General features: G+C 46.3%; 1 protein-coding gene across 15 annotated transcripts in view; it reads right to left on the reverse strand.

Moving 5' to 3' along the window:
* The window catches only part of LOC123520435 (partitioning defective 3 homolog), a 92,811-nt gene that overhangs the window by 28,850 nt on the left and 43,608 nt on the right, over nucleotides 1-20,353 (reverse strand). For 14 of the 15 annotated variants that reach the window (XM_045282627.1, XM_045282635.1, XM_045282638.1 and 11 more), the window contains exons 2-4: nucleotides 4,698-5,223; nucleotides 1,060-1,260; nucleotides 30-266 (exon numbers count right to left, since the gene is read on the reverse strand). In XM_045282627.1, coding sequence (XP_045138562.1) covers nucleotides 30-266; nucleotides 1,060-1,260; nucleotides 4,698-4,922 — 663 coding nt within the window. In that variant the 5' untranslated portion in view covers nucleotides 4,923-5,223. The remainder of the gene's footprint in view (nucleotides 1-29; nucleotides 267-1,059; nucleotides 1,261-4,697; nucleotides 5,224-20,353) is intronic. The other variant, XM_045282632.1, reaches the window with a different exon arrangement.

The raw sequence follows: 20,353 nt of genomic DNA on the forward strand, positions 1-20,353 counted from the left end.
ACATGACTCATAAATCTTGCCACACTCACTATAGTCTTCATGGGTGTTGAGCTGGTGAGTGCTGGGTTCTGGTCCTCAATGATAGGTGCCGCAGACCATCGCTTAGTAGGGTCTGGGGGAGCACTCACAGGGGGGATAGGGGACAGACGGTTCAGTGCCGGCTCACTGCCTCGCCGCACATGAAGGGGTGGAGGCGCTCCGCTCAATTCCTCTCCAGTGATCTCTATGTCATTGCGGGTGAACGGAGAAAATTTGTGCTCCACGTCCTGATGGGGGAAAGAGGAACGGTTTTGAGAAGGGCTGTAGCTCTTATCCTTTTTCTCTCCCACTCTCCTCAATTAAACTCTAACCATACCTCAATAAATTATCTCAAATATTCTCTCTCACACACACACACAAGGACTGCTACAAATATGGTGCCAGAAATAAAGGATCTTCTCTATGAAGGAAGACTGTAGGAAGTGGAACTACTAACTTTGAAGGATAGATGAGAAAGAGATCTAATAACAATGTACTATAAGTTAATAGACCATATGGAAAAGATAGATAGACAAGATCTAGTATCATTGACAGAGGATGGAGATAGATGAACAAGAGGACACTCCAAGATCATAAAAAGTCAGTGTTCGAGGAACATTGAAAATTATAGTTTTCCACACAGGACGGTGGACATCTGGAATGGCTTGAGTGAAGAGATTGTAGTAGCAGAAAATGTGCAAAACCTTAAGAAAAAGTTGGATAAATATAGATATGGAGACAGGTCATTAAGAGCCCTTCTTAAACCCTGTAATATACAACTAGGTAAACACACACACACACACACACACACACACACACACACACACACACACACACACACACACACACACACACACACACACATACCTAACTTGAATTTCAAGGCAAGAGTTTTAAGACACCTACAAACCTAATTTATTCTTTGGATAGTACTAATTAAGTCTCTCCTACACCCCCTTCCCTTTTCAGTCTATAGCCATCCTCTGTAACACGTAAAAAGTCTCAACACAACCCCTGCCAAGAACAGGAACCAAACCTCACCTGGAAGATATCAGGGGAGGGATTCTCAGAGTCAGATGAGGCCGAGGTGCCATCCCCGCCCTGATGCTCGTGTGGCTGCTCCTCATACAGGGCAATGATCTGCTCCCGGTCATCGGCTACGTCATTGAGGCGATCATCGGGGTCTAAGATTCCTCCGTCCAGCTGCTTAAGGTTATGTACCGTGACCCAGGAGTGCGAGGGCTGTGGAAGGGAAATGAGGGGTTTGTTTAGGTTTTCTGTTTCCTACTGAAAGGGATATTGGCAGTACCTTAAAAAGAATACACAGTAAATTAAGAAAATAAATATATTTGAATGTTACTCTTGCATTTTTTGCCTAAAATGCAAAATACGTAAAAATAAGTATTCTATTTATTTGTTTTCCAGCTTTACTTTTCATAAGGAAAAGTATTTCAGAAAATATACAGTACATATTGTACATACATAAAGGTAAAGTCTAAATCATAGATAGAATACTTTACACATTCCCTTTTGTAACCTGAATATTCTCTCTCTCTCTGACATATTGCTATTAAGACAACATTACCTACCATCTATTTACTACACACCTAATCAGTTGGGAGTCTTTATAACCATCTGTGCCTCTCCTTATCAGAGCCTTGACAGTGGCTCCTGTACTGTCCACTGATAAGTAAATGTCACTCCTCTGAGCAGTGGTTCCATTATGTTATGATCTAACCAGTGATACACAACATTTTGATGTAACACCAACACTGACAATCTAGTGGGTCTTTTGTTTATAAGTTTTATGTTTTCCTTTCTTACATAAAAAAAGAAAAAAAAAACTTTATAATGATTAATATATACTGAAAACTAGGGTAACCTCAGTTTAATATTAACTCCCAAATTTACTTTTTGCAAAGTATTCATTTATACTTTTCATGAACTGATATGGAACATTTTTATTTTTCCTAACTTAATTTCTAGGTACAAAAATAATCTACTAGATAAACCATTGCATATTCAGAGAAAAATAATATGAAGCCTTTTTTTATAGGTACCTATAAATACTTACCCATTTCAAATGAGAATATGTTTTTGTCATGATTTTCCAATACTTTACAAGTTTACAGAACCTTAGCTAATTAATAAAAACAATGCTACCATACCATATCACATAAAGATAAATGTATTAGATTGGTGGCAGCTACCTTAAATTTCAACAACCAAACAACTTCAAATTGAAAACACACAAACAAATGAAGTGAATACTAAGCATAACAAAACTGCTATCCAACTTAATAATGATAATAATCAAAACTTGACTTAAACATCAAAAGTACTATTATAATCAGTACCCTCACCCCAAGACAATAAATGTTCTTTAAAAACATTTATGTAGGTTCAATACTATGATGAATTCCTGCCCTTGGCATGCACCTAGTTAATAATCTTTTAACAAGACTGTGCAAGACAAGGCAGTGACACAATCAATGGATTAACCTATCCAGTAATGTGTAATGTTATCTATTTACATATATCCCAGGCTGACATCTTCCTTTATAGCATCACATACTGATTAGTATGTATTCTCTGTTTTTAAATTGGTAGCCTGTACTTGATGTTTATCAGAATTTTTATCAAAGTGCAACACTTCAAAAATAGTTTCTCTCTCTCTCTCTCTCTTTCAGTACATACCTGAGGAATATATTACATAAAAAAATTTGGCATGTGAACATGAGACACCATCCTTATTTATGTTGGACTGCACTACATTACTACTTCCTTGGCATGCTCTATTACATCAACACAGGCTATGTAATCTTATCCTGATTATCGTCAGATTGTGCATGCATACCAATGCTGATAATAGGGCATTATGAAACATGAGGCTATACTACTATTTCAAATCATCCGTGTCATCATGTAGCTGTTCCATTCTGTGTTTTTCAATGGCCAACTTACATACTGTCTTTGATGATGCTAAATATTTGGCAAACATGTGATGTGAGGACAAAACATTGATGACAAAACATTGATCACAAGTCTAGGACAAATGGGTTTCGAAGATACTCATTGCAAACTGTCCCATCACATACACCTCACTCATTCATTCTCTATGGAAGTGACAAACTGAGTAACAGCACATCTCAGATAACGCAGTCATGTAATTACAAATTTAGCACTTTTACCAAACAGGAAAAAAAAAAAAAAAAAAAAAAAAAAAACATAAATCCTAATGTTTCTTTCATGAAATAAGGTAATGTGGAACTATTTGAGCCATCCTGTCAAGTTCCCTTTCTTTACTTGATTGAACATTTTGTCAATAGTAACTAAATATTTAAACTGGGAACATTTAGTGTCATTAGGGTAGCAAGTGACTGTATTACACATAAGGACAATTGAGGCTCCTTATGAAACTTACAAATCGTCAGGAAACAAAATATTCTGATTACAGTCTCAAAATCTGAAGGTACTCTTTTTTGTATGGCAAGCTTTGGAATATCACCGTCTTTCCTTTTATGTTTGCCTAACAACAACATGATCAGTAACTAACTCTCCCATTCTCCATAAAAACAGGACTTCATCATCAGCATTAACTCTCCGTCAGTTGGGAACTATGAGAGGAGGCGGAGGTGGGTCACAGGAAGCTGACATTATACAAAGGAAAGGAACCAAAAGATAATGGTGATGGATTCAACTCTGAACAAATATGTCATAGTCAAGGCCATGCATACTTGTGGGAACAAAGACATGAAAGCTGGTCTTCACATCTGTCTCTCAGTATCTATACAAAATTAACTAGGCTGCCTTGTAAAAAAAAAAAAAAAAAAAAAAAAAAAAATCAGTAAGCTTTCATATGAAAATTTTGTGTTGAGGTCACTGAGTGTAAATCTTGAGGTAAGAATGATAGCAAAAAATCACTTCTTTAAAAGAAAATGTATCTCTTTTAACATGAATTTTCCTACTTTTGAAGCGGGAAGGCGTCTGATACTTTTCCTACTCCATCAAATGAAAAGAAAACTTCAAATATCTACACTACACCACAGGGGATACAAATCTTAAAAATCAATGACGTCTGAGAACTTTTACGATTACCATCGAGTTCATACTTTTTCTCCACATCTCTCTCTGAAATAATAATTTCTTTATAATATTATATTAAGAAACGAGTTTTGTTCCAATGGTGCATCAAAATAAAAAAAAAATGATGAAAGGCATGCTATATTGGGAAGTTTTGCTTTAACTTATAAAACCTGATAAAGCTGTGAAATATCAATGCATTGTAAAATCTGTGAGTGGGTGGGAGTCTCTGAAATGTCGCGGGCCAATACTTATCGTCTTAACGCGGTCACGTTAGACGCCGAAAGGTTTGGGAATGAGTTGAGGTCCCCAATGTTCGTTGAAGCGTTGGCATCCAGCGCTCAGGAGTAGTGCGCCGCGGCATCAACACACCGTGACGAAGAATTGGCTCGCCTAAACAAAACTGGACTCTGAGTCGGCGATTTTTCCACAGCATTCTTTCACTAGGGCGTGTCCGTCAATTTGGAGAGCGATAGGAAGCGGACGGAAAGGAATGCTATCACCGACTAACAATCTACCATGACGGAATGTTGGAAGCACGCATTAGCATAGTCTAGTGTCAGCGTGGAGCTTCAGTCCTAACAGCGCCGTCTTACCTTCTTATTGTAGGTGCGATCAAGCGTCTTGTGATGTTTGTGTACGTTGTAGGAGTGTGAGCGGGAGAACAGGCGGGTGAGCTTCTCAGCCACGTTGACCACCTCTGAGTAGTGAACCTTGAGCTCGCCGGGAAGGTTAAGGAGGCTGCGGGAGGCGCCACTGCCGCCGACGGTCACCGCGTGGGAGGGAGGTGCGGCAGCCACACTCCGACTCCTCATGCGCATGGTGGTCGAGGCGAGCTGGGGCGGCGGCCTCTGCCTGCTGCTCTCCCCGCTCGCCCGCCTCTGGGTTTCACTTCAGGCAGCGAAAGTCCACAGCACTGACGGGCTCGTTCTCGTGACAACACCTTCTCTCCCTCGATCGCCCGCGGCACAACACAGCACAGACACGATTATCTGGTCCACCTTTAATGCGTTTCCGCCCGCGCCTTGCTTCTCTGAAGGTGAGCTCTCACGTCTAAGTGTTCAATTTAATCAGTCGTTTTAATATTGTTCGTTTCGCTCATCACATCCCTCCACCTGTCATCTGTTAAAGGGATGTGGTATTAACATTCAATCATCGGTCGGGGGCGTGGATGCATTTATCCAGGGGCCGTAATAGCGCGGTCACATTACACTCCTCGGCACGCATGCACCTGTCAAGGACGCGGGTGGCGGGAGCAACCTTCCGCGCAGGACTCGGAACAGATTGCTACATGAGAAAGTGGCAGCATTGTTGTGTTACGGAGGAGTGTGTGTGGTCTAGCGCGGATGATGTTATTGTTGTTGTTAGTGGTGGTGGTGGTGGTGGTGGCTGGGGGGAATGGTGGTGACGGTGGTGGTCTTATGTTACCGAGGAATGCGTATCAATGCGGTAATGAGTTATCGCGGCAGTTCCGTCCTAGCCGGCCTTGAGCTAACCCTGAATACCAGTCGAGGGGATCCTTTGGTGCTCGTGCAAAAAATGGTCGGTGTGAGTGCGTTGGAGGGTTGGAGGGTTGAAGAGGGAGACATGGGGCGGAGTGGCGCTGGGCGAGGCAAAACAACAGGTGTATCCCCGTATAGAGAAGACAATTGCCAACCTGGGATACAAAACAACCCTTGTGGAGGAAAAAAACAGAGGGAACTAGTGAGAGAGGGACAGCATGGAATAGGTGTAAGGAAGGCTGAAGTGTTTGCAATGAGCACTGCGGACTCCTGACGGATGTGACGTCACACTCGGCCCTGGACAAGGAGGAATGCGGCGATATTGTGAACACTTCCACGCCCTCTACAAAGCCTTTTGCGGCCATTGCACAACTGAAGAGGCCTATTAAGCCGCATGAACACTATCCAGTATCCACAGAAACCACACTGTAACAACAACGTATTCCCTTCCCTCTGTATAGACACCTCCTAAATACAACTACCCACAAATGTTCATGGGGCAAATCACTAATGAAAACAAAGACTCGTGCAAGCTCATCCTTCGTCTCCCTTCTTGCCTCTGCACATCCTCTCTCTCTCTCTCTCTCTCTCTCTCTCTCTCTCTCTCTCTCTCTCTCTCTCTCTCTTCCAGTGACTCAACAAGCTTCTGGACGACCTGACCCGTACGACCCCGGCCTCCCTTGCCTTGCCTGCCCAGCTCAGCTCAGGCCAGCCCCCGCAACGCACTCACCGCTACAACAACAGTTCTACCGCAACCTTGGCAAATATTTTTTCTTTTGAAGTCGCCTATTCTCTCTCTCTCTCTCTCTCTCTCTCTCTCTCTCTCTCTCTCTCTCTCTCTCTCGTTGATTAAGGTCTTTTTTTACAAAGTTTAAGGTGAATTGAGGGAGTTTCAGTCGGGATGATTTAAAAGGAACAGGGAAAAAAGACACTTTAAAGGTTAAGGGAAAAAAAATAAAGACAAAAACAGCTAATAAATGGTCGTTACAGTGGAGCTTTCACACAGCAAATAGACAACCATTCCCCCCCTCTCTCTCTCTCTCTCTCTCTCTCTCTCTCTCTCTCTCTCTCTCTCTCTCTCTCTCTCTCTCCAGTCCTTCACCATCACTTACACCTTCTCAACTTCCTGCACTAAATTTTACTCTCTTCTTCTTCCTCCACCTCCTCCTCCACTAACTCCATCTCCTCTTCCTGCTCCATCTCTACCACATCTGATCATACTCCTACACCACATCTTAACACGCTCCCCCAGCTCCAGCACATCCTTCCACCACCTCCACACACACACACACACACACACACACACACACACACACACACACACTGGTCTGAAGGATAGGCGCCAGAAAGGAGGAATTCCGCACATTTCCCTCCCCTCAACACCGGCGCCCCTCTGCCACCACCCCTTCCTCCCACCCGTCCACAATCAACGACTACTATTTCCTCTCTCCCCCCACCCACCCAACCTACAGGCCACCCATCACCCCGCCACGCCCTCACCTCCCCATCAACAGACAGGACGCAACAGCTACACCAGCACCAGCATCTCTGTAATCCTTTGTCAAGAGCTAGATCTCATCTCTCTCTCTCTCTCTCTCTCTCTCTCTCTCTCTCTCTCTCTCTCTCTCTCTCTGGTGTCGTATGACCTTGTTGTTGTGGGGCCAATAATTTTTCAATTAATCAATTATTTCTCTCTCTCTCTCTCTCTCTCTCTCTCTCTCTCTCTCTCTCTCTCTCGTCATATGACCTTGTTGCGGCGCCACAAATTTTCCATTTCTCTCTCTCTCTCTCTCTCTTCGTCTCCTCAAATATCTGCAATATATTTATCCTTTTCTCCATTTACTTTCCCCCACCAACTCCCCTCTCCATGAATTCTAGCTTTTATTTTGTTTTTCCCCTAAACCCCATTCTTCCCTTCTCTTCCTCCTTCTCCATCTCCTCCATTTCCAATTTTCGTTTAATCATTCTCACTTTCCTCGTCTTTTCCTTACTCTCTCTTTCACCTTTCTGCACCGGCTGCGTCACCCTCCACCACTTCTACTTTTCAATTCACTGCGCGCCATCCGAACTCTTTCACCGCCTCCTTTCTCTTTCCTTTCTACTTTTTTTCCGCTTCACCCCCAGACGAAGAGAATGGAGCGCTTTGGGGAGACCAGCAGCAGATGGACCCTACTATCAGGCACGGGAACAGCACGGCCTGGACGGCGGGAAAGTATAAGCTGAGGCCGCTGCACCCTCACTTTCTACCGCCGTCCGCCCATCCGCCCTCCAGCCCGCCCGCCCGTCACCGCTGCGTTATGTGGCTCTCGACAAAAAAAACTTCCCACACAGAAGGTTACCAGCTGCGGCGGGCAAGACAAGACAAGGCTGCTTCTACTGCTGGTGGCGATGGTAGTGGTGGTGCACACTGGCCGGCTCTCTGCACACACACACACACACACACACACACACACACACACACACACACACACACACACACACACACGAACTGGTCTGTCAGGCTTCGCTTCTCAGGCAGATCCCCACGCCCAACACTCCAACAGCCCATGCCCCGGCACGCCCTCACCTCCACAACCCACAGCATGAACCTTACAACTCTTCGCTTTCCACTCCACTCTCTTCATCATCGGAACGGTATGGTTTCCTCAAGCACGAAACCAATATATGCCCCTGTTAACTTTTTTTTTTTTTTCCAAGTTATGTTTGTAATATTTGAATCAACTGGTATTTGGCTTTAGAAGGTTCGCAAAAAATTACAAACAGCAACACACTTAACTTAGGTTCTTTCAGGGCTGTTGACTCTACTTTACTCTACTACTTAAGGAGAGAGAGAGAGAGAGAGAGAGAGAGAGAGAGAGAGAGAGAGAGAGAGAGAGAGAGAGAGAGAGAGAGAGAGAGAGAGAGAGAGAGAGAGAGAGAGAGAGAGAGAGAGAGAGAGAGAGAGAAGGTAAAAATGACAGTAAGTTTGATAAAGAAGTCCTGTATAGAATTCCTGTGAAAAAATGACCCTTTAAATCTTATCAAAACATCCCTTCACACACACACACACACACACACACACACACACACACACACACACACACACACACACACACACACACACACACACACACACAGTACTTCATCCCCCCTGCACCAGACAATGCACTCTTTGACCTCACCTCTGCTCACGTGTACACCTTCTTTACTGGCACACACTACAGCACCACTATTCTAACCAGCACTGCGCCACACCCCTTTCTCTCTCTCTCTCTTGCCGCCCCTCAGCTGCGCCCCGCCCTCTCACTCATCCATGGTTCTCGCCTCCTCGTCAGCTGTCGGGCACGGTTATTCCCCTCTGGACATTTAATTCTCTACACGCAATGCTGTCTGTGGTGTTTTATTACTGCTCTGTGTTTGAAACTGAAGGAAATTAGGGTACTGCTTTTTACTATGTTATATTAGTATTGTTTCGTGGTCAATACAATCTATCTATTTAGTTTAAGTCTTGCTAGGTTTGGTTTATAAGTGAAGGAATGTTTGTTGAGGGTGGGGAGCGATTTTCAGGAAGGGGAAAATGAGGGTGAAAATGCCCAGGAAAAGATAATTTCATGAGGTAAAATATCAAGGAAAAATGATGCCAGGAGGAAAATTCTGACGGGGAATAATTTCCAGGAGGGGAAATATCAAGGGAAAAATGTCCACTACAGCAAAATATCCACATGGGGGAAATATACGAAGGAAAAATTGAAAAAAAAAAATACCCGAGAGGAAAAATATCAAGAGAAAATACACAGGAGGAAAAAATGTTAACGATGAAGGAAAAAAAACTATCAGACGAGAAAGATAAACATGGCCACGAAGGGAAAAAAAGAAGAAAAAAAAAAAAAAAAAAGAATGTTCAAGGTAGATAATATTACTGGAAACCTACCCAGATGAACCCAGGCCCCACAAACACACTTCCCTGCCAAATCTCAAGAGTAACAGTGCACCCACCCTTTGGCGCCCACCTCTCGCAACCTCCCGTTAATATGCCCTTGCTACCCTCCACATCTCTCTCTCCCTCTCGCTGTGTCTCTAACTACTTCCACCACCCACCACACGTCTTCCTCTCCTCCCTTCCCTTCCCTCTTCCACATGCCCTTCACATTAATTCCCCAACAATCACACTTCTATTCCCCTCACTCCTCTCACTCCTCCCCTTCACCACCTCCCGTTACCCTCGCAAACTTCACGACCTTGCTGTTTCGCCCACACCACTACCACCAACACCACCACCATCACCACAATCACCACCATCTCCTTTTCCTCTTCGTTCTTCTATTTGTTTTCTCCCTCCCTGCTTCCGATTTCCGATTTTTCAGCATTACACGAGTACCGAGAGAGAGAGAGAGAGAGAGAGAGAGAGAGAGAGAGAGAGAGAGAGAGAGAGAGAGAGAGAGAGAGAGAGAGAGAGAGAGAGAGAGAGAGAGAGAGAGAGAGAGAGATTTGATGCTGAAGGTGAAGGATTACTCAAGAAGGCAACAGACAAGTAAAGAACACACACACACACACACACACACACACACACACACACACACACACACACACACACACACACACACCTGCATCTGTTGACCACTAATAACGGTGCTTTTACCCACACGATGCTAGTTGTGTGTGTGTGTGTGTGTGTGTGTGTGTGTGTGTGTGTGTGTGTGTGTGTGTGTGTGTGTGTGTGTGTGTGTGTGTGTGTGTGTGTGTGTGTGTGTGTGTGTGTGTCGCCTGGGGAGAAAAGAAGGAAAAGGAACAAAAAGGATGGAAAAAGTTGAAGGATGGATTAAAACTATATTTCAAAGGAGAAGGAGGAGGAGGAGGAGGAGGAGGAGGAGGAGGAGGAGGAGGAGGAGGAGGAGGAGGAGGAGGAGGAGGAGAGCTGAGAAGAAAGGTTACTGTTGAAGGCCTATAATCAACCTCTCTCTCTCTCTCTCTCTCTCTCTCTCTCTCTCTCTCTCTCTCTCAACATGTTTTCTCTCCTTCCTTGCCTAGTTCAATGTCAACTTCTTCTTATTCCCCTCCACTCCCTCTCTCCTCCCCCCTTTCCCCTCCCTCCCCAGCCTAGATCTGTCACAAAGTGTTACTAGGATGAAGCTGACACCCCTCTCCCTCACCCTCCATTCCCCTCACGCCTCTCCCCCTCTCCCTCATCCCTCCCATCTCCTCCTCCTCTTATTTGGTGACCCTATTTCCTTTCCCTCTCACCTTTGATGTTGCTATCCCCAGACATTCTCTCTCTCTCTCTCTCTCTCTCTCTCTCTCTCTCTCTCTCGAGGTGTTAATGACCACTGGACGTGTTACTCCTCCTCCTCCTGTCTACCCTCCCCATCCCCCTCCCCTCCCCTCCCGTCCTCCTCCTTCCTAGCCGTGCCCTCTCCAGATTTACATGCCAATGGTGTCAATTGATAACAAGGGCGCGCTCGTATATACACACACACACACACACACACACACACACACACACACACACACACACACACACACACACACACACACACACCGCTCGACTCACAATCGAGAGGGCCGGGTTCGAATCCCGGTAAGCGGCGAGGCAAATGGGCAAGTCTCTTAATGTGTGGCCCCTGTTAACCTAGCAGTAAATAGGTAACTCGAGGGGTTGTGGCCTCGCTTTCTCGGTGTGTGGAGTGTGTTGTGGTCTCAGTCCTACCCGAAGATCGGTCTATGAGCTCTGAGCTCGCTCCGTAATGGGGAAGACTGGCTGGGTGACCAGCAGAGACCGAGGTGAATCACACACACAAACACACACACACACAGAGAGAGAGAGAGAGAGAGAGAGAGAGAGAGAGAGAGAGAGAGAGAGAGAGAGAGAGAGAGAGAGAGAGAGAGAGAGAGAGAGAGAGAGAGAGAGAGCAATGAGTACGCACACACAACCCACCACCACCACCACCACCACCACCATCCCTTACTACACCAGCAGGAGGGTAAGAAGTAAGGGGAGAGGGGAAGATGAGAAGAGGGGAGGGGAGGGGAGGCGAGGAAATGGGAGATGACAGCAGGGAGGAGGGAGGAGGGAGGAGGGGGGAGGAGGTTAGGCTCAAAAAAAGGGGGTAGTTGAGGTAAAACAGTTGTACTCAAGAAGCGGTCCGTCCTCACTGACCGTTAGCCTACCTGTCTTTTGCGACGAGAGAGAGAGAGAGAGAGAGAGAGAGAGAGAGAGAGAGAGAGAGAGAGAGAGAGAGAGAGAGAGAGAGAGAGAGAATAAATCATAACATTTCTTACCATTTCCCTCGTTTTTTTTTCACCCTTCCCTATTCCTATTTTCATTCACTACTTTCCTTCTTCCACCTCTTCCTTTCCCTTCCGTTCTCTTCTCTCTCTTCTTCACCAAAACCTCCGCCATCTTCACCTCCTACACATCACCAATCTCCATCTCTTCCTCTCTTTCAACATTATCATCACTTCTCCATCTACCAGCCTCACCATCATACCTCCTCCCTTCTTCCTCTTCTCCTTCACTATCATCATCATCATCATCTTCATCTTCCTTCATGGCCAACATCCCTCCTTCTCCTCCTCCTCTTCCTCCTCCATTTCCTCTCCTACCTACGTGTTACAATAGTTGTGAGAGAGAGAGAGAGAGAGAGAGAGAGAGAGAGAGAGAGAGAGAGAGAGAGAGAGAGAGAGAGAGAGAGAGAGAGAGAGAGAGAGAGAGAGAGAGAGAGAGATCACGTTTATTTCACCACAAATATTTCCAGCTTCTTTCATCACTTTCCTAATGTTTACCTAATGTTTATCCAATTACTTGTCTTTTTCTTAGCTTTTTTTATACGTATAACAACAAGAATAACAACAACAATAATAATAACAATAAATAAAGTTTGACATTAAATAAAAACAGAACAGGATGTGTGTGTGTGTGTGTGTGTGTGTGTGTGTGTGTGTGTGTGTGTGTGTGTGTGTGTGTGTGTGTGTGTGTGTGTGTGTGTGTGTGTGTTGTGTACTGCTATTGCTTCATGTGATAACAAGATTCTTATAATGTAATCACTTCACCTTTGTTCCAACGCGTAAAAGTATGTATGTCTGTATGTCTGTCTGTCTGTCTGTATTTTTGTATGTATGTAGGGAAGGAAGGTTAAGAAAGGAGGGAGGGAGGGAGGGAGGAGGGAGGAGGAGGGAGGAGGAGGAGGGAGGAAGGAAGGAAGGAAGGAAGGAAGGAAGGAAGGAAGAAAGAAAAGAAGGAAAGAAGGAGAGAAGCGACATTGGTGGATAAAGCAAAAGAAAACAAAAACATAAACTGAAAAAAGAAAAGAAAAAAGAAAAAAAACACAAAACAAAACTAAAAACCCCAAAAAGAATAAAATAGCGAAAGAAAAGAAAAGGAATGAAAAAACGAACAGAAAAAAATACAAAACAACGAAAAAGAAAAAATGGCGCGAAAAAAGAAAAGAAAAAACTGACCACAAACCAGGAAGGAAAGAAGGAAGGAAGGAAGGCCAGCACACTACTTTCCCCAAAACAAGTGTCTTCTCTTTCATATTTTCACAGAAGGGACGAATCTTGAAGGTCTGAGAGGGGAGAGAAGAGAGAGAGAGAGGAAGGGGAGAGAGGAGGGGAAGAGAGAGGAAGGGGAGAGAGAAAGGGGAGAGGAGGGAGAGAGAAGGAATGACAAGGAGAGATGAAGGACAAAGTTAAATAAAAAAAAAAGACGAAGAAGGAAGGAACGTATGAAGGAAAGGAGGAAAACATGGAAAAAATAAAAGGTGAAGGAAATGGAGGAGGAGGAGGAGGAGGAGGAAAAGAAATGGGAAGGTCAACTGAAGGAAAATAATGAATGAGTGAAAGAAATAATGAGTTAGAGGGAGGAGGAGGAGGAGGAGGAGGAGGAGGAGGAGGAGGAGGAGGAGGAGGAGGAGGAGGAGGAGGAGGATTGACAGCCTTCCTCCTCCTCCTCCACCATCTCCTTCCTATACAACGTTCAACCACCCATAACAAAATACAGATCTTAAAAGGAGGAGGAGGAGGAGGAGGAGGAGGAGGAGGGTCGCATCCTTCTCCTCACCCCGACAATCTATTAACCATTCAATTCTTTCCTTCATACCCATTCACTCTTCCCCTTCATATCCTGCCGCTCACTGTTGCCAAGGAGGAGGAGGAGGAGGAGGAGGAGGAGGAGGAGGAGGAGGAGGAGGAGGAGGAGGAGGAGGAGGAGGAGGAGGAGGCGATGATGGTGGTGGTTTAAGAACAAGAACAAGAACAAGAACAAGAACAAGAACAACAACAACAACAACAATTCAGAACACACACACACACACACACACACACACACACACACACACACACACACACACACACACACACACACACACACACACGGTAGCTCAGTGGTTAGAGCGCTGGCTTCACAAGCCAGAGGACCGGGGTTCGATTCCCCGGCCGGGTGGAGATATTTGGGTGTGTCTCCTTTCACGTGTAGCCCCTGTTCACCTAGCAGTGAGTAGGTACGGGATGTAAATCGAGGAGTTGTGACCTTGTTGTCCCGGTGTGTGGTGTGTGCCTGGTCTCAGGCCTATCCGAAGATCGGAAATAATGAGTTCTGAGCTCGTTCCGTAGGGTAACGTCTGGCTGTCTCGTCAGAGACTGCAGCAGATCAAACAGTGAAACACACACACACAAACAAACAAACAATAACAATAATAAAATAATTTCTCCCCTTCCCTTTCCCCTTCCTCTTTTGACCTCCATAACCAGAAAAATCAACAGAAAACGAACCCAATCTCCTTCAGACACGATCGAGTAGTAAAATGAACCCTGCCAGTCTCGTAAAACCTCGTATTCTCAAACATCTCTGCGCTTCACCACTTCTATTTCAAAAGGCTTTATTAGAATTGACACGAGCATTTTTAAGGTATATTTTATGGTCCTAGAGGCAGAATGATAAGATTCCTACATTATCAACAAGAGAAACACTGTTCAAAATCCCGCTAATCTTCTCTGTGGCCTTGGAAAATAGAGGTGGAGAGAGAGAGAGAGAGAGAGAGAGAGAGAGAGAGAGAGAGAGAGAGAGAGAGAGAGAGAGAGAGAGAGAGAGAGAGAGAGAGAGAGAGAGAGAGAGAGAGAGAGAGAGAGAGAGAGAGAGAGAGAGAGAGAGAGAGAGAGAGAGAGAGAGCAAAATTTTAGACTATGGACTTAAAAAGAGGACTAGATTCAAAACCACTTCAGCACCGCACCTACACTGCTTCAGAAGGCTCCTGCTCGAGTGACAAGTTTTCAAGGGTGTTTTTTATGGTTCTACTGATAAATGAACACGGTCACTACATAATTCACCGGAGAAACACCCTCAGAAACCCGGCTTATCATCTCTGTGGCCTTTGAAAATAGTCGTGGTGAGAGAGAGCGGAGCATTTCAGAATACGGGGCTCTCTGTCACTAGCTCGCTTGTGGCTTTCTTCCCAGTGGTGGTGGTGGTGGTGGTGGTGGTACTTGGGATCGAGTTCGCATCATTTTTTTTATTCAAAGGGAACGAGTTTATCAAGTTACACTGAGAAATGGATAGAAAGAAGCTTGCTATATTGAGTAACGGCATTGGTAGGTAGTGAAGAAATTCTTATCTATCTATAGAGCAATCTAATAGCCTGTATTTGCCTGCCTGCCTGCCTGCCTGTTACGCCGCCTCACCCTCTCTCCCCACTCTAGCCTTCCTCCTGGTGTCCTGTACTGTACCCACAATGCATTACTGTAGCTAGAAAATAGTGATATGATGGGTGGTGATTCCTGCTCTTATACTCTCTCTCTCTCTCTCTCTCTCTCTCTCTCTCTCTCTCTCTCTCTCTCTCTCTCTCTGTCTCTTCGTAGTGTATTCTAATTAAGGCCTTTGTTTCATCTACCGTGAGACTACTACTACTACTACAACTACTAATAATAGTAGTAATAATAATAATAATAATGGCCTACTTTAGAAGCCCTTACAAGTCGTTCAACTTCAGGATTGCACAAGAGAGAGAGAGAGAGAGAGAGAGAGAGAGAGAGAGAGAGAGAGAGAGAGAGAGAGAGAGAGAGAGAGAGAGAGAGAGAGAGAGAGAGAGAGAGAGAGAGAGAGAGAGAGAGAGAGAGAGAGAGAGAGAGAGAGAGAGAGAGAGAGAGCAGCCTTCATCTAAATTAAGTTCTTGTCGCTAAAACTAATAAAGTAAATCATGACGGAAGGGAAAAGAGAGAGAGAGAGAGAGAGAGAGAGAGAGAGAGAGAGAGAGAGAGAGAGAGAGAGAGAGAGCCAAGGCAAAAGTGTGTGAGTACTGCTCACGGAAAGGACACACTTCTGCTACTTGCCACGCCAGAACTGACGATTTACGTCAGGAGCGTCTCCTACAGCGGCTTCTTACGGTGGAAAGATACACAGCCACACCCTTCCCACCTGCAGCGCCTCAGCCCGCCCACCCCCTCACTTCATTTCAGTCCTTGCCACAACCTCGCCCACTCCTTCCTCAGCCTGGTATCTGGAATCAGAACCAGGGGCGGCAGTGGACCACTCCTCTTCACCAGTACCAGCAGTCGGCCGCGGACCCTAACCACCACCTCGGACTAGCAGGCCTCGCTCACTACCATCCCTCACCATGGTACAGCCAGCTTGCCCCGCCGCCAACTAAAGGTCGTCTCTAGCAACGTCCGTGGTCTCCGGACTAACCTTGCAGACTTATACCACAACTGTGTGCAACGACACAATGCAGACGTTGTTGTGGTGACCGAGACATGGCTGAACAGTGAGGTGGAGCCCACGTATGGCAGGATGCAGGGCTTCACCCACTGGGTGAGGAGGGACCGACAGGAGCGAACAGGAGGTGGAGTGGCTGTCTGCTTCAAGGAAGGAATGCAGGCCCAGCTACTCGACATAGACACGCCTCCAATGATGGAGATGATGTACTTCCGAGTAATGCTGGCAGACCGCTCAGCCCTCCTGCTGTGTGCCCTGTATCGCCCCCCGCGACAAGGGCCTGACTCACTCTGTACCTGACTGAGACCTTAGACAACCTGATGATGGCACACAGCTGCAGCCACGTGCTGATTGTGGGGGATCTCAATCACCACCTGGAAAGAGACGCCTACGAGAATCTCCTGGAGGTGCAGGGTCTGACAGATCATGTCACCTTCCCCACACATGAACGAGGAGGGACATTAGACCCTGTCATCTCAGACTACCAGGAAGACAAGCTTCAGTGTCATCAGCTGGGGCTCGTGGGCAGCTCTGACCATCACGCTGTACTGACACAGCTGGAAGTGGGCGTGGCTCAGGACGAGGCCACCACCCGCACCATCTGGCTGTGGAACAAAGCAGACTGGGCTTCCCTGCGCCGCGACCTGACCCACACCCCATGGGCCACTCTGCTACAGGGAGGAGCAGAGAGTGAAGCACTTGCACTCACCTCTCACCTTCTCGCCCTCCAGAGACGCCACGTCCCACACAGGGAATACACCACCAGATCGACGGATCAGCCATGGTTTGGCTACCGTTGCCGTGTTGCTGCCGAGGCAAAGTATGCTGCCTGGCTCCGCTACAAGAGGAACCCGACTCGGCGCAACAAGGACCTGCACAGGGCTGCATGCAGGAGGATGGTGGTAACCAGCAAGTGGGCCTTAAAAAAGTGGGAGGAAAGCCTGCGCCGGAAACTGTGTGGCACTGGCGTAGGAAACAAAACTTGGTGGTCTCTTGTTAAGGACAAACAAGGAACTGGCCACCAAGAATCCATCCCTCCCTCAGCAAGCAGGACGGTACTGTCGCCACCAGCAGTAAGGAGAGGGCACAGTTGCTGGCTTCCTTGTTTGCTGGAAAAATGAAGGTCGGGAATCCACAGCAGCCACCGCCTCAGCTGGTCCAGCAATGTGAGAAGACTGTCACCATGGTGGAGGTGACGCATCAGCAGGTGAAGCGATTATTGCGGGGCTGGACACACAGAAAGCCACCGGCCCTGATGACATCAGCCCGCACCTGCTGAAGCGATGCTCCCAGGAACTGGCTGCCCCTCTCACCCAAGTCTTCACAACTTGTGTACGGGAAAACGTCTGGCCTTCAGTGTGGAAGGAGGCTCGAGTAGTTCCGTACACAAAAAGCTCCAGGACGGACCCAAAAAACTACAGACCCATATCCCTGTTGTCAGTGGTGGGTAAAGTGTTTGAGAGGGTCGTGGCAGAGGTGGTGTGTAGCCATCTCAAGGACAATGCCCTCCTCTCAGACCAACAGTTTGGGTTCAGACCTGGAAGGTCAACCTCCGACCTAATGATGCTTCTCACCAGGCATTGGCAGGACGCCCTCGACGACGGCAAGGACACTATAGTGGTTGCTTTGGACATAGCAGGAGCTTTTGATAAAGTATGGCACAACGGATTACTAGAAAAGCTTCGTGCTAAAGGCATCCAGGGTGGCTTGCTACGACTCTTGGGAAATTACCTGCAGGACAGAAGCCTCAAGGTGGTTGTCAACGGGCAAACATCTGAGTCCCTGCCTGTGGAGGCATCAGTGCCACAGGGTTCAATTCTTGGCCCACTCCTGTGGAATATCTACGTGGATGATCTTCTCCAGCTACTGCCAGGAGTCATGGCCTATGCTGATGACTGCACCCTCTCCTATACCTATCCACGCCAGGACAGTGGGCGGGCTGCTGAGGCCATCAATCAGCAGCTACGAGTGATAAAGGAGTGGGGTGCTCGCTGGCAAGTGACATTCGCGCCGGAGAAGACACAAGCAATGGTTGTCTCTCGGTCCCCAGCCGCCATGGCAGCAATGGCAGGAAAGTTGTCTTTGGCGCTGCTGCTCTCCACTCCAAGATGACGTCAAGATACTTGGAGTGGAGGTGGATCGAGGGCTGAGGTTTGACAGGCATGTCAAAACCATTGCCAAGAAAGCCTCTCACAGGATCTCCGCTCTCAGAAGGATCGCCAGTTTCCTCGACAGGAAGGGAGACTGCTGCTGTACAAGGCACAGGTGCGGCCCCACCTTGAATACGCAGCTCTCTCCTGGATGTCCTGTGCCGCCACACACAGAAGGAGACTGGACAGCATCCAACGCCGCGCCATACGGCTAGTAGATGCTGCACTACCACCTCACCCAGAGCCTGAGCGTCCCCTTGATTCACTGGAACACCGCAGAGACGTGGCGGCGATCGTAGTGTTCCATAAGGCACAGGTGCAAAGAGTGCCACATCTGGCAGGGCTGCGTCATCCTCTAAGAGTCACCGCACGGAGCACGAGAACGGTGCTCAATGGTGGTGACGCCGTAGAGGTGCCGCGATCCCACGGGTGTCAGCATCAACGCACCTTCGCAGGACGCGTCTCCAGGATGTGGAACTTGTTCACGGCCGCGGTGCCTCACGTCCAGGAGATGAACACACACAGTGTCAAACTGATGGCACATAAGTGGAGACAGACACTGCCAACTCCTCTGACACTCTTTGTGACGTGACACTCAGTGTAGTGCAGTGCGTGAATAGTGCTAGTGAAGTGAAACGAATAGTGCTCCATTTACATGCTGACCATCTTGTATATTATCTATTTTTAAGTCTTGTAAATATTGTAGAGAAATAGATTGTAGTACCCTTAGAATAGGTAGCACACGACAGTGCGCCTTTGGGTACATGTTCCTTTGTATTAAGTTTTGTTTAAATAAAAAAAAAAAAAAAGAGAGAGAGAGAGAGAGAGAGAGAGAGAGAGAGAGAGAGAGAGAGAGAGAGAGAGAGAGAGAGAGAGAGAGAGAGAGAGAGAGAGAGAGAGAGAGAGAGAGAGAGAGAGAGAGAGAGAGAGAGAGAGAGAGAGAGAGAGAGAGAGAGAGAGAGAGAGAGAGATTATTTACTCAACCCCCATCACCACCACCACCACCACTACCATCACAATCTCACCCTTCACTACCACCACCACTACCACCACCACCACCACCACCATTACCTCGAGGTCCCCCAACAACAAACAAAACACGATCGTCATACTCCTTAGGGAACTGTGGAGGGCAAACACTCCACTCTCCACTGAAGGATGCGGGAGAGACGAGAAAGGAAGGGGAGAAAGGAAGACGAAGGAAGAGGAAGGACGGAGAAATAAGATAAATGGAAGGAGACGAAATAAATAAAGGAAAGAAGTAAATTAAGTGGACGCATAAACAGTAAAAGAAAAGAAAAAGAGGAATAAGTAAAATATACGAAGAAATTCTAGTTTTTTTTTGGGCGGGAGAAGGAAAAGAGAAAGAGAATAAGTAAATGAAGGAAGGAGACAAAAAAAAAAAAAATAAAAAGAAAAAGAAGAGTGGAATGCGAGGACAAATAAATTAAATAGTGAGAGAGATACTTAAATAAAAACATAAGAAAGCTAAGCATACGAAGAACTCAAGCTCTCTCTCTCTCTACCCCCCCTCTCTCTCTCTCTCTCTGCAGATATAGAAAACGAACATGACACAGAGAAAAGACAATAAAAAAGCAAGAAGTGAGAATGTGAAGGAAGGAATGAACGAAATAATGAAGAAAATAAGTAAAGAAGACACGAGGAAAAGGAATATTAGTGAACAGAAGGAGAAAAATGATAAAAAGAGGAAGAAATGAATAAATAAATGAAGAAAAATGAAGCCACAATGCAAAACAGTGAATATGAAGGAATAGAAAGAGAAAGAGAGAGAGAGAGAGAGAGAGAGAGAGAGAGAGAGAGAGAGAGAGAGAGAGAGAGAGAGAAAAGGAGGAATACTTCAAGGCTGGAAGAATTCATAAGAGGAGTGAAGGAACTGAAGGAGGAAAAAAAAGGAAAAA

Source organism: Portunus trituberculatus, chromosome 47, assembly GCF_017591435.1.
Source record: "Portunus trituberculatus isolate SZX2019 chromosome 47, ASM1759143v1, whole genome shotgun sequence".
Classification (NCBI taxonomy): domain Eukaryota; kingdom Metazoa; phylum Arthropoda; class Malacostraca; order Decapoda; family Portunidae; genus Portunus; species Portunus trituberculatus.